Here is a 14780-nt window from a genome sequence, read left to right as displayed (position 1 = left end):
TTGGTCACAAGGCAATGAGAGCAATTGCCTTTTTCTCCCTTGAGAAGTACATAGACCTGAAAGAGGAAGTTGGAAAAGCGACACTCTATCCCACTTCGTTTTTCACCTCTATCTGCCCGTCAAAGGCTCAGGTTAATTCTACTAAATCTGACCCATTGGGAAAGTGACATACACTGTGCACCTTTCCTTTTCATGTCTTTACAGTGGAGTGCTGAACCAGGAGTGGGTGGAGGTGAACTGACAGCACTCAGTCACAAATCCAAATGGGCCTATGAGCTTAAAAGGGTTGGCATACATGACACATTGCAAGCTGCTCCATACAAAATCCTAAACACACTGTCAAAAAAGGGAAGAAATGACAACAGAAATGGTGTGGGTTAAACCACAGAGCCTAGGACTTGCCGATCAGAAGGTTGGCAGTTCGAATCCCCACTACAGGGTGAGCTCCTGTTGCTTGGTCCCTGCTCCTGCCAACCTAGCAGTTCAAAAGCATGTCAAAGTGCAAGTAGATAAATAGGTACCGCTCTGGCGGGAAGGTAAACGGCGTTTCTGTGCGCTGCTCTGGTTTGCCAGAAGCGGCTTAGTCATGCTGGCCACATGACCTGGAAGCTGTACGCCGGCTCCCTCGGCCAATAAAGCGAGATGAGCGCTGCAACCCCAGAGTCGGCCACGACTAGACCTAATGATCAGGGGTACCTTTACCTTTACCTTTTATGGGCTGCCATGAGGACATGTCACTCATGTTACGTTATGTATGTGGTGGAAAGGAGGGAGGCATAGCTGGTCCTCTTCCACACACATAGCATCACTGGTCCAGTAAGTGTCCGAACCGGGCTTGTACATCTCTTTCTTTCTTTCTTGTTTGTTACGACTGCAGATGGGTTACAACCTGATATGTCACTGAATTATGCCACACTTGGGCCCAGATATCATAGCCTGGGCTAGTAATTCTCACCTCAAGGAAGAGACAAGCATTGCAAACCCCCAAGAATTCTTCTTCGGATCGGATTAAAATTCAAGCCGCAGAAGGATCCTTGGCTCATCACCACCCCAGTCTGCAAACTGAAACCCCCTAAAACAAAACTTTTGCAGAGCCAGGAGAAGGACTGCCTAGACCACCCTTGACTTTGCAAGAGCTGTCAGTTGAGGGCAAGGGATCTAGGAGGAACTAGAACTATTTCCCAACTTGTGCGGTGGGACAGGACGTGTGGGACGGGGACAGCTAAGGTTGCTTCATGGTGCCGAAGTAGTAAGTGAATAACAACGTAGGACAGTGATCCCAGATAATCTGACTGTTTCGCTGGAATCTTCTTCAGCACAACCCATAAATTAGAAAAATGCACAAGGAGCAGTGGTCATGAGAATATATAATCACTTACCACTTCGGCACCATGAACACCTAAAAATCTTTTACCGTTTATCCCACAAGATAGCATCTATTACTTTGTTTCAACCGTAGACTTATTATACTTCTACGGACTTTCAAAGACCGACAGACGTGTGTTCATTTGATTTCAAATATATTAGAGAATTTACAAGTGTACCCATTTTGTTTTTGTTGTACTAAATCATGTATATTATGCAATAAGAATTGCAGTGCTATCTAGTATACTGGTCTTCGTGTTGCTTGCATTGTTTGTTGTGTTAACTTTGCAACACAGGGGTTTGTTGTTCTGTAACGGTTGTCTCTCAGGCAGTCCATGGGTGGCTTGCCCATCACTAGTCACAAGCCATTTGGTTAGGTCATTTTTAGGACATTTGCCAGCAGCTGCTTCCCGCTGTCATTGCAATATTGCAGTCCATTCACAATGTAATGCAATGTACTGTAAACGGGCAGAGGCCAGCTCTGGTTATTAGCAGAGTGGGAAGAAGCAATAGGAGTGACTGAGAGGGACACTAGGAAGTTGTAGCAGCAGCAGGAGGCAGACTGGAAGCAAGCAAAAAAAAAAAAAAACCGTGTTCTAAGAGCAATAGGGTTTGCCCTGTTGTATAGAGGCAAAGATGAGTCAGATAGCAGAGACATGCAAACAAAGGCAAAGGGGCGGTGAAGGCTTCTTCAGCTCAGGAAGTGCAGAGATGGTGTTATAAAGTCAACTGCTAAAAATAAATTGTCATGGCAATGGAGTCTTCAACAGTAGCTAGTCCTGCACCGATCAGTACATGTGAATATATCCCTAAGCAACCTAATGCACAGAAGTTGCTGGAGCAGAATCCCAGTGCAGGCGGCGGCGGCGTCCCCAACTAACATGGGAGTTACGTTCCAGGCCCCCACACACATGTGAAATTGCGTAAAGTGGGGAGAAGCCTTTAAACACCCTCTCTGCCACTCTCTCTCCAATCAATACAAAAAGTACTGTATCCAAAAATATCCACAAGTTGAATTGAAGCTCTGGGGCCAGCAGGAGGCTGGATGACATGTGGGAAAGTGACTCTTGCTGCTGCACTACCCCACACGTCAGCTGTTACACTCAGCAATGTAAACAAAGCCCCGCCTCACCTCCAGTCTGTTTGGGGCTTCCTCCACCCTCACTGACATCCTCTTCGGGCTCCAGGGAGGGTCTCCTCATGAGCCACAAGGACCCTGCAGCTCTCTCTCACCATTTTCAGGTGTGAACCTGTTTATTTATTTCCCAGCAACACATATGTAATTGGGGAGATGCCTGTACTTTGCAGGTCACTTAAATGTAACCACCATCCTGCTGCGATCAATAACAGCAGAATGTTAGTGCACACTGCTGATGCTGACCACATTGCATTATGGAACAAATCTAAGGGCACGCAGTCCATCATTGTCCTGACATTTCCGCTTTCCCGTTGCAGATCGTGGATGGCAAACTGTGGTTCCAGCTGGACTGTGGAACCGGCCCGGGCATCTTGGGGATTTCCGGCAGGGCTGTTAATGATGGGAGCTGGCACTCGGTCTTCCTGGAGCTGAACCGGAATTTCACCAGCCTGTCGCTCGACGACAGCTACGTGGAGCGCCGCAAAGCCCCGCTCTACTTCCAGACGCTCAGCACCGACAGCTCAGTTTACTTCGGCGCCCAGGTGCAGGTGGACAACGTCCGGAGCCTGACGGACAAGAGAGCCATGCAGGTCTCGAGCGGCTTCCAGGGCTGCTTGGACTCCGTCGTCCTCAACAACAACGAGCTGCCGCTGCAGAACAAGCGCAGCAGCTTTGCAGAAGTGGTCGGCCTGACTGAGCTGAAGCTGGGCTGTGTGCTGTATCCGGATGCCTGCGAGAGGAGCCCTTGCCAGAATGGAGGGACTTGTCTGAGTGTGCCATCTGGTGGTGAATATCTTGCATTCAGTCTTACATTTCCGGAGGTGGCGGGGAGGGAGATTGGTTGAGCTTTAAGTTTCTCATGCCAGCGGTCACCGTTTGGGGGCGGGGGGGGCGTTGAGAGAGAAAGAGGTTTTGTTGAACTAAGGAATGGGTTGGAAACAGCCTCTGCTTCCTTCTTGGCACAGAACTATCAGCTTAATAATCTGCCTCATTTCAATTAGCAACATCTTGCTGCGTCCCTTCCAGCTCTGATCAATAGCATTGTCGGGTCATTTGGCCATTATGGCAGGCTGTGTGGAAGCATTTCTGGAGCCAAGTAGGCTGGGTCACAACTGAGTTTGTGGCAGCAAAGGAGGCCTTCGTAAAGAATGAATACATCCAAATGGAAGTGCCACATCTAGCTGTTGCAAACATATACAGTGGACTCTCGGGTTACGTACCTCTCTGGATACGTAATCTCTGGGTTGTGAAAGCGTCAAACCCAGAAGTATTTTTTGGGTTTCGCCGCATGTCCAGAAGCGCTCTGCCTGCCACGCGCATGCACAGAAGTGCTCTATCACACCATGTGCAGAAGCGGCGCCTCTGGTTACAGATTTTTCAGGGTGCTCACGGACCCCAAGAACAAATTAAATCTGTATCCAGAGGGTCCACTGTATTCCAGAAGAAGTGGAAGTACAGTGGTACCTTGAGTTACAAACGCTTCAGGTTACAAATGCTTCAGATTACAGACTCTGCTACCCCGGAGTAGTACCTCGGGTTAAGAACTTTACTTCAGGGTGAGAACAGAAATAGCGCACCAGTGGGAGGCCCCATTAGCTAAAGTGGTACCTCAGGTTAAGAACAGTTTCTGGTTAAGAACGGACCTCCGGAACGAATTATGTTCTTAACCAGAGGTACCACTGTACATGTACAATTCTTACAAATGACCTTCCTCTGCCTGGCTGCTGTTTGCGGGTCACTTTAAATGTGAACTGGTCCATAGAATCGTGACCTCAGACAGACCCAATAGCTCCCTTGTCCTAATCAAAAACATCCCTGAGATAGGATTGCCCCACAAATAGAGAGATAGAGAGCTAAGCATCAAACAGCTCTTCACACAAACTTGCTCTTGATCCCTTTGGGGATTTGGTTCATCACTAAAATAATATATATGCACGTTACTGTGATTAACAAAACAGATATTTATATGGCAAAACGTTTCCCTTTCCACCTTCGTCAGCTGCTCTGATTAAAAAAGAAACACACACACTGATGAAGGCGGAAATGTTTTGCCACAAAAATAAAATCTCTGTTTTGTTAATCACAGAAATATATACACACACACCTACATGCATACATATGCTTATTATTTCTTTGTCTGAGAATGCCTTCTGAGCTTCTAAATTTCGCTGATGTTCCTGCATTGCAGGGGGTTGGACTAGAAGACCCTCAGGGTCCCTTCCACCTCTGCAATTCCATGATTCTTGCTTTAGGCTGCAGTGGAAGCCCAAGCACTCAGGATTCCACTGTGCTGATGCATCCTCGTGCAAGCCTAAGGTGTGTCTGCAGGCACACAGCGACAGATGCAACTGTTTCGCATTCCCAGCTTGTCGTCTGCCACAATATCACAAAGGGAAACTTGTGTAGATAAGATTCACAAGCTGGATGTGCAACTGAACGTTGCTCATCTCACTTATACACCTGGGACCTGCAACAAAACATGGCTGCCTATCCTCCTCTCTAAGAGGAGAGTGCTCCTCTTCAGGGTTCTGGGCAGCCAACTGTGCTGTCCTGCAGGATATGAGTAAGATGCAGGGAACTAAAGCAGGGAATCACTCCCCAATTCCCCACCATTTTTTCTCCTCCAGCTTGCACTCAACATTACACAGCTATTGAACATGAGCAGTCCTCATTCAGCTACTGGGGAAGGAGGAGTTTCCCCCTTAGTTTTCTACTGTTGCAAATTTTGGGGTTCCCTTGATGCCTCCCTCTTCCTTCTCAGTGGTCTCATATCAGCTCCAAGTCTGTTGGCACTCACCACTTGGGTTCCCTGTTAGGAGGAGTTGCTCTTCAGATATTACGACACCAATGCTTTGCCTAGACATGGGGCACGCAAAATATGCAATTTGTTGCAATGTCCAGATTGGCCCTGAATCTTGGCCCACGAGAGGGCATTCGCGTCCTGAACCACCCAGGAACTGAATTTGAATTTCCCTTGACCTGCAATTCCTCTCCCATCCGTCGATTGACCCGTCCAGGAGCCCTTCTCAGACTGTTGCTGTACACAGGACACTTATCCCACACAAGGATGCAGGAAACCATAGAATCACAGAGTTGCCATGCAGGAATATGCAGCTGCCCCTTATTGGGGATCGAACCTGCAAACTTGGTATCATCAGCACCATGCCTCTACCAACTGAGCTGTCATATGCTATGGAGGTTCAGGGGACACTTAAGCAATGCCAGGACGCTGCTCAGTAGCCGTCCTGCATGACCCTGACTCCCAATCTCAGTAGTTCTTCCCCGTTTGGTTCAGAAAATCCCTGTGCGGTACGAATATTAACGCTGACTCCTTTCTCGTTTGCTTTGGTTTAGCGGGGAGTGAGCTTGAGGGCACGTCAGCTGAACTGAAGATGGTGCCCAGAGAGCTGAAAGGTAGTGAATGTAAAAGCTTTAGCACATTAAACAAGTAAAGACAGCAGGCTTGGAATTTAATATGAGGCATCAGGGCGCATGTTGGGGCTAACTTGTATGTTTAATGGCTCTTTATCTGCAAATAGGAGGTTGAGGAAAGAGAGCACGTAGCAGGACCCAGCAAGGAAAGAAGGGTAATAATTCAAAAGATGTAGAAGCTTTCAAGGAAATTGCTAAACAAGATTATTTACGTCCCTGGGGAGTGAGGATAAAACAAATGCCTAACTTTAACTTGGACGGCGTATAATAAATTAGGTCAAGCGTTCGCCGCATGAATAAACTAAGTAAAAGGAGGAAACCAGGCTCCTCTTCCTATTGATTTCGCTGGAGTCTATTTACACGACCAGTCAGCAAATAGCGTGATGTGCAAATTGAAACCTTTCTAACAAATCACTTTAGGATAATTTCCCCCTTCTGTCCTCCCCCCAGGCAGAGTTAGATATTTCACATTTTACATTGGCTGCTGGGAGGGGAATGGGCTGCGTGAATACATCTCCAAATGATGGGTTCATTTTATTATGAGAGGCATATAAACAGCTCTGCAGTGAAATGGTTTGCCTCTACATTCTCTGCTCCAAAGCTACTTAGGCCTCCATGCCTTCGTTGTTGCTGCTGCTGCTGCTGGAAAGCGAACACCCTGGGGGGATATTTCAGCATGCAGGCTCACTCTCTTTTTCTCTCGTTAGGAAATCTATTTGCTCGGGGGGTTTTTTTTTCACTGTCTCAGCAGTATATGTAAATAAAGGATTGTTATGGTGCCATAATTCTAAAGCAATGGGCCCTAACTGTGCGCCAGCCAATCTATAAAGCAATCTGCTGTGACATCGATGTGGCCACTCTTTTTTTTTTCTTTCCTCTCCCGCCTCCAGTTCCAAGGCAAAATAAATTTGTTAGCCCAAGAGATCCTCTGCACATTAAAAAGAGCATACGTAATTAAATGGGGCTGGGTGCAAGGTCTCTGCTCTTTGTCAGATGCCCTCAAACTTCAGCCATGTGTGGCAGAGGATTGCGTTTGCCGGAAGAGATGCTGGCGGCAGCCGCGGTAGAACGGGACTGAAGGCCTTTCCGCACATTACTCAGTCACTGTGAACCAGGGACATGTGTTGTAAACAAAATCTGCCCTTTTTCCCTTATGGGGTATCCAAGAGCCCATACAATGGCACCTCGAGTTAAGAACTTAATTCGTTCCAGAGGTCCATTCTTAACCTGAAACTAAAGCACCACTTTAACTAATGGGGCCTCCCACTGCTGCTGCACCACCACTGCACAATTTCTGTTCTCATCCTGAAGCAAAGTTCTTAACCCAAGGAACTATTTCTGGGTTAGCAGATTCTGTAACCTGAAGCGTCTGCAACCTGAAGCATCTGTAACCCAAGGTACCACAGTATAGAGTCCTTACGTGGGTTCCCTATTGGTAGGAGAAAATAACAGAGGCCAACCAGAGAATACTGAGAAGCAAAGCAGGTAGTAAGCCTGATCTTTATTAAAGCTGTTGTAACAGGGTGCTCCCCTCACAGAGAGGAGGATCCAGAACAAAGGTGTGCCTGCCCTTATATAGACAATTTAAATTCCCTGCCCTGGAGCTCAAGACCACCCCTCCATATATCATACATACATCACAGAAGGGGTGTAACCCAAGACCACCCCCCACAAACATCATACCTACATCACAGAAAAGGTGGTCTACAACAGAAATTTGAATGTTGTTGTTTTTCCTATCTGCCGTGTTATCTGATAAGGCCTTATCTGATTGCCTTTCCTGATAGTCTGGCCATTCCTTTGAGATGGTGATTACTAAATTCCTGTAACAAGGAAGGTTTTTTCACCTCCTCCCTCCTTGCAGAGAAACATTTGGTCAGCTTGGGAGTCAAAATGGTTTCAGGACTGTCTTCCTGTGCTGCTCCAGACCTGTGGTTTATATATTTATGTATGTGTTTGCTTGGTACGTTTATTACATATCTAAGACCTTAAAATTCTTATAACACATGTCATAAGAAGAGCCTGCCAGTTCAGGCCAATGGCCTTTCTAGTCCAGCATCCTGTTCTGACTGGCCAACCAGATGCCTGTGGGAAGTCTTCAAGCAGGACAGGAGCACAGCAGCACTCTGCCCACCTGCAGTCCCCAGCAGTTGGGGTATCCAGAGGCGTATTTGTGTCTTAGGGCCCTCATATTTACTGGACCGCCTCTCCTGGTATGCCCCGCAGAGGACCTTAAGGTCCACGAATAACCATAGTTTAGAGGTCCCAGGCCCTAAGGAAGTCAGATTATCCTCCACCAGGGCCAGGGCCTTCTCAGTGATGGCTCCGACCTGATGGAATGCTCTGTCCCATGAGACCAGGACCCTGCAGGATTTAACCTCCTTCCGCAGGGTCTGTAAGACAGAGCTATTCTGCCTGGCTTTCAATTTGAATTTAGCCTGATCTTTTATTCCCCTTCCTTCCCTTCCCCTCCCCCTTTTATGAAGATTACCTGCTCTGGGATCCCACAGCTAATTCTCCCCTGGTCTCCTCGCTAGCCCAAATAGGACTAATCTAGCCAGCTAGCCCTGGTGATCATCTAATGTTTATTGGATGGATTTCCCCCTAAATTGATTTTTGATTTTTGAATTTATTATTATTCATGCTTTTATACTGTATTTTATGCTGGTTTTTTTGTTGTATCACAATTAAGTGTTTTAAATTTGTTGTTAGCTGCCCTGAGCCCGGTTTTCTGAACTGGGAATGGCGGGGTATAAATAATAATAAAAAAATATTATCATCATCATCATCATCATCTCTGACAGTAGAGGCAGAACGTGGCCATTGTGCTAGTAGCCATTGAAAGCCCACCCCACTCCCCGAATTTGGCCAGCCCTCTATAAAGCCATCCAGGGTGGTGACTATCACTGCCTCCAGGGGTTGGACTAGATGACCCCTGGGGTCCCTATGATTCAATGATTCCAAGCATTTGTTTTTAAACATCATTTTAATACTTTTTTTTTTTAGATGAGAATTTTGTTGGGACATTCAAAAAAATCCAAAAGCCAGTGGATATCTAAGCTCAGATTCACATATCAATTTATATCAGAATTCAGAAAGGTCAAATTTCTAAAACTCCCCTGTCCCCTAATGCAAGGGTATGGGTGGTACACATCTCTGTAAACACAAGTTTCTTCTCTTCTCTTGTTGTTCACGCTTCATCCGGTCAAGTGTACATCTCAGATGTACAAACAAATAAATAATGTCATGTATGAATCAGCCCAAAAAATAGCACACAGGAAGCAAAGGTATTCATTTATTCCACTTCAGAAAGGAAGCCTCTGTTTACCTTTCAGAAAAGATTTAAACCAAAGCATTGTATTTGGTTGCTTGATGGAGTTAAAGGATTCTTAAATCAGAGTTCTCCAGCTAACTGGTTTGTGGATTTAAGCCCTCAAGTGCATTTGTTTTCAGCAAAAAGGATCAAATAACTGAATCAAGCCCTATTTGTGATTCCTGTGTAAGACACTGTTGTAACTTCATCAGCTTCTGTGCAGTTTGAGAGATAAAAGATGAAATATCTCTTGAAACCATATTGAAGGGATAGTCATTTATGCATTGGCTTCAGTCAAATTAACCTGTTTCTACTGATGGGTCGACAGTGCTTATTTTTGTCCTGTCGGGGAAATATTTTGGGCATTGTGCAATTACATCCATTGGTTCCAATGGGTTTACTCTGAGTATGACTTACTGAGATATCACCCATTGGCAGAAAAGTTGCAGGTGGCATTTAACATTCCGTACAATATCCTTTTTGTACATTGCAAACACACACCACCTGCCAAATACAGAAACAGCTGTGCAAGTAGTTGATGGCACTTGTTTGCAGCCACTGAAGCTTCTCTCACTTTTCATTCACACATGATGATGAAATCAGCTCCTGTATTTCACATAGCTGTGAAATTCAGTGTGTGCATTGACTAGAATTTGCATTCAATTTTACACAAGTTGTCTCTTGCTTATTTCTTCCACCAACAGCAGCACATTCCAAACTGAAAGGCATTCTTGGAATCACTTTTGAGAATCCCCCAGTTCATCTGCTGGACCCAGCTTGTGACCCCTACTAAGCCAAATATAGCCCACCCCTCCCATACATGGCTCATCAGAACATTGATTAAACTGAGACTTGCAAAAACAGCATTCAACTTAGGGAGAAGATCACAACTTAAACAGGCGTGTTATAGAACAGGTACAGGTAACCTGTGGCCCTACAAGTGTTGTTGACCCACAACTCCCATCATTCCTGACCATTTACCACATTCGTGGAGGCTGATGGGAGCTGGAATCAAGCAATACATGGAGGGCTGCAAGTTCCCCACTCCTTTTGTGGGGAGAGAGCATTGCAATAAGACGGATCAGCTATTATCCAGAAGTATGGCTACTCTTTGATAGTGTTAAAGAAACACTGTTTTTTTTATTAAAAAAACTCGCCCCACTGGTCTTCTTTTATATTAAGCTTAAATGTCCTTCAACCTCTTTGTTAAAAAAAGATTGCGATCAACATGGGATCTCTAAAATCATTGTCGCCTAAGGTCATTCAGACATGACGTTTTGCCTAAATAGAGATTATGCTTAAACAGTGTAATACGGGAAGTTGTTCCTCAGACCTTGCAACTGAAAGCTGTAGATTTTTATGGCTCCAAAACAAGCCGTATTCTTAAGCCAGCCACTAGGGGGAAATAAAGCCCCACTTATGAATGCTAATAGGCAAACTGTACTGTATCATGTTTGGAGAGCAATCTTTGATTTGTGTGTTTGTTTTTTTGTTTGTTTTTAAAACACCTTAGGTTACCAGTGCAGCTGCCTCTCTCAGTTCACCGGGCGAAACTGCGAGTCTGAGATCACTGCCTGCTTTCCAAATCCTTGTCGCAACGGAGGCTCATGCGATCCCATTGGCAACGCTTTCATCTGCAACTGCAAGAGCGGGTTAACGGGACTGACGTAAGTTTGATGCTTGTACTGCCTGGGCAGGTGTTGGAGGTCAAGCGGTACTATGCACCTAGGTTACAGGTCCAGCATCGCCGGTAAACAAGATCATCTTGTAGCAAAGTGGGGGGGGGGAGCCTTGAAGAGTTAGTGCAAGTAAGCACAATGAGGACCATTGGCCTAACTCAACCTTCCCCAACCCAGTGCCCTCCAGATGATTTGGACTGCAGTTCCCATTGTCCTCAATCAGGATAGCCAATGGTCAGGGAAGATGGGAGTTGTAGTCCAAAGTTCAGGAGGACATCATCTGAAGAAGGCCAGCCTAGCTCAGCCCTTTGCTCTGTGTATAAAGTAATGATCTGAGAGCACATGAGAAAACGCTCAAGGGGAAGGAGATGGGCCCTGACTGGGTTGTCCCAGTCTGACTGGGTTGTCCGGCTTCCAACAAATAAAACACATTAGCACAGTAAAACATTAAACATTAAAAACTTCTCTATTCAGGGCTGCCTTCAAATGTCTTCTAAAAGTCAGATAGTTGTTTATCTCTTTGACATCTAATGGGAGGGCATTCCACAGGGTGGGCGCCACTACCGAGAAGGCCCTCTGCCTGGTTCCCTGTAACCTCACTTCTCACAGGGAGGGAACTGCCAGAAGGTCCTCGATGCTGGATCTCAGTGTCTGGGCTGATTGATGGTGGCAGAGATGCTCCTAGAGGGCCACTTGTGGCCTCTGATGTCACCCCTACTTTTCCCCCCTTCAGGTGTGAGGAGGATATTAATGAATGCGAGAGAGAAGAGTGTGAAAATGGCGGCTCTTGCGTCAACGTATTTGGGTCCTTTCTATGCAACTGCACTCCGGGATACGTGGGCCAGCACTGTGGGCTGAGACCGGTGGTCGTCCCAAACATCCAAGCCGGCCATTCTTACGTGGGCAAAGAGGAGCTCATCGGCATCGCTGTCGTGCTTTTCGTCATATTCCTGTTGGTCGTCCTTTTCGTAGTGTTCCGCAAGAAAGTGTTCAGGAAGAACTACTCCCGCAACAACATCACCTTGGTGCAAGACCCGGCGACCGCCGCTCTGCTTCACAAGAGCAACGGGATTCAGTTCAAAAACATGAGGAACAGCGGGGATGGCCGCAATATTTATCAGGAGGTGGGGCCGCCTCAGGTCCCCGTGAGGCCCATGGCCTACACCCCTTGCTTCCAAAGCGACTCAAGGAACAATTTGGACAAGATCGTCGATGGGCTCGGGGTGGAGCATCAGGAGATGACAACGTTCCACCCAGAGTCTCCTCGGATCCTGACAGCCAGGCGAGGAGTCGTCGTGTGCAGTGTGGCCCCCAACCTTCCTGCCGTGTCTCCGTGCCGTTCCGACTGCGACTCCATCAGGAAGACCTGGGAAAACGGCACTGAAAGTGAGTGGTTTAGGCAGAGGCACATTTATTGGTTTCGCGAAATTTTGTATACTGCTTCGATTGTAGGAAGAAACCTCAAAAGAGGCTTGCGAACAAGATAGAAGCAATAAAATTATCACTAGAAATTTTGCAGCCATAACTTACAGAAAACAATAATTGTACATACTTTATCAACATACAAATAATTGTACATACTTTATCAAAATACAAAACATTAAACCAAGCCACAGAGACTTGCGAACTACCCAGCCTAAAATGAACTTATAATGTCTGGTTTCAATAGATTTTTCAAATGCTTAACTCAGTCTTTTAGATAAGTTCATGAAGATACCAAGATAAGTTCACAATACCCAGAGATGCTAGTGAAGTTGTAGATAGATGTTAATAAAGTTGTAGACAGTGATAAAGTATGTATAATTATTGTTCTGTGTAGATTGATTGCCAATGTATTGCATGAGTCACACTATCAGCAGCACAGGTTGCATTTTTCTAGCATAACTTAAGAAAGTCAAAACCACAAAGTCAAACTCATGCCAGCTTTCTAAACATGTGGATTACAGGGCTCTCCCTGCCCCCTATTTCTTACTTCATTCACTCATTAATTTATTCCCACCATGGCTGTCGGACTGGCTTGCAGATCAAGAGAGAATAACACACAGTCCCTGCCCTCACCTTCACAACCTAAAAATATACAACACGAAAGGATAAATGGGGGGTGCATTACGGCTGCACATGGAGTGGTCTTCGAACAACTCACATTTTTGTGGTGAGGCAGATGCACCTACCTTTTCGCTAAAATGGGGGTTGTTAATTGCCAGCCTTTGGGCCACATTTGGGTGTCAGAATTCTGCCACCACCAGCCTTCCAAATATTCCCGCTGTCTTTATCTTTTCCTTTAGCAGATAAGGCAGCAGAAGGGGGTGAAAAGAGCACGGAGGAGAGTTTTTTATTTTTAAAATCTTTTAAGCTGGGTTGATTCTTATAATTACTGTATTTTTTGCTCTATAAGACTCACTTCTCCCCTCCTAAAAAGTAAGGGGAAATGTGTGTGCATCTTATGGAGCGAATACAGGATGCGCAGCTATCCCAGAAGCCAGAACAGCAAGAGGGATTGTTGCTTTCACTGCGCAGTGATCCCTCTTGCTGTTCTGGCTTCTGAGATTCAGAATATTTGTTTTCTTGTTTTCCTCCTCCAAAAACTAAGTGCGTCTTGTGTTCTGGTGCGTCTTATAGAGCGAAAAATACGGTAATTATTTTAAATACCGTCTTGAATTCCAACTTGGCAGGAATGGGCAGGATGTAAATATATTGAATATAACAACAGTAATAATAATAGTTGAAGTAGCTTTGATTGCACATTATTAGATTCAGTAAAGATTTGTGTACCTGCCCCGCCAATTTCCTTCCTTTCTTTTGTATGTCTAGGCAAAGGACTTGATGACGTGGAAGAGGTGACCTGTTTTTCAGGAAGCAATAAAGGCAGCAACTCTGAAGTCCAGTCCCTCAGTTCTTACCAGTCAGACTCGGGCGATGATAATGGTAATGGCATAGCTATCATAACCCCCTCACTTATCACCAAGAGTGTATTATATGTATACTGGTGTTCTATGAGACTTTCTTGTGCTGTGGATAACTGAAATGCTGAATAGCATGGTGTGTCCACTCTCTAGTACAGATTCTCCTGGAATGGCTCCTAGCTGAAGGGGAAAGGAGCACGATCAGCTATGCAGAGCTTTGTGCCAGAGGTAACTGACTTAAGTCAGAGGTAACTGACTTAAAGAACAGTCCATGCCTGCTTTCCCTAAAGTTTGCTATGCTGAAGACGTCTATTCTGGTATAAATACTTTTTTACAAACTACTACAAAATAATCGGGACACGGGTGGCTCTGTGGGTTAAACCACAGAGCCTAGGACTTGCCGATCAGAAGGTCAGCGGTTCGAATCCCCGCAACGGGGTGAGCTCCCGTTGCTCAGTCCCAGCTCCTGCCAACCTAGCAGTTCGAAAGCACGTCAAAGTGCAAGTAGATAAATAGGTACCGCTCTGGCGGGAAGGTAAACGGCGTTTCCGTGTGCTGCTCTGGTTCTCCAGAAGCGGCTTAGTCATGCTGGCCACATGACCTGGAAGCTGTACGCCGGCTCCCTCGGCCAATAAAGCGAGATGAGTGCCACAACCCCAGAGTCGGCCACGACTGGTGCTAATGGTCAGGGGTCCCTTTACCTTTACAAAATAATCATCACAAGGGAGGATATTTTAAAATCTTACAAATTCAGATCAGTGGCAGAGCACACATTCTGCGTGCAGAAGATTCTAAAATTCTGCATTTGGTTAAAGCAGTGATGGCCAAACTTGGCCCTCCAGCTGTTTGGGGACTTCAGTTCCCATCACCCCTGACCACTGTCCTGTTAGCTAGGGATGATGGGAGTTGTGGTCCCAAAACACCTGGAGGACCAATTTGGCCATCACTGG

General features: G+C 45.9%; 1 protein-coding gene across 11 annotated transcripts in view; it reads left to right on the top strand.

The window, feature by feature from the left end:
* FAT3 (FAT atypical cadherin 3) overlaps nt 1-14780 on the top strand; it is a 455041-nt gene that overhangs the window by 425865 nt on the left and 14396 nt on the right. For 6 of the 11 annotated variants that reach the window (XM_083609369.1, XM_083609374.1, XM_083609375.1 and 3 more), the window contains 5 exons: nt 2821-3289; nt 5858-5917; nt 10762-10915; nt 11661-12313; nt 13739-13852. In XM_083609369.1, coding sequence (XP_083465495.1) covers nt 2821-3289; nt 5858-5917; nt 10762-10915; nt 11661-12313; nt 13739-13852 — 1450 coding nt within the window. The remainder of the gene's footprint in view (nt 1-2820; nt 3290-5857; nt 5918-10761; nt 10916-11660; nt 12314-13738; nt 13853-14780) is intronic. The other 5 variants (XM_083609376.1, XM_083609377.1, XM_083609373.1 and 2 more) reach the window with 1 other exon arrangement.

The sequence above is a fragment of the Podarcis filfolensis genome, assembly GCF_964270895.1.
Source record: "Podarcis filfolensis genome assembly, chromosome: 4".
NCBI classification, from domain to species: domain Eukaryota; kingdom Metazoa; phylum Chordata; class Lepidosauria; order Squamata; family Lacertidae; genus Podarcis; species Podarcis filfolensis.
The sequence above is the reverse complement of the archived record's forward strand: the minus strand, read 5'-3'. Positions and strand labels throughout refer to the sequence as shown.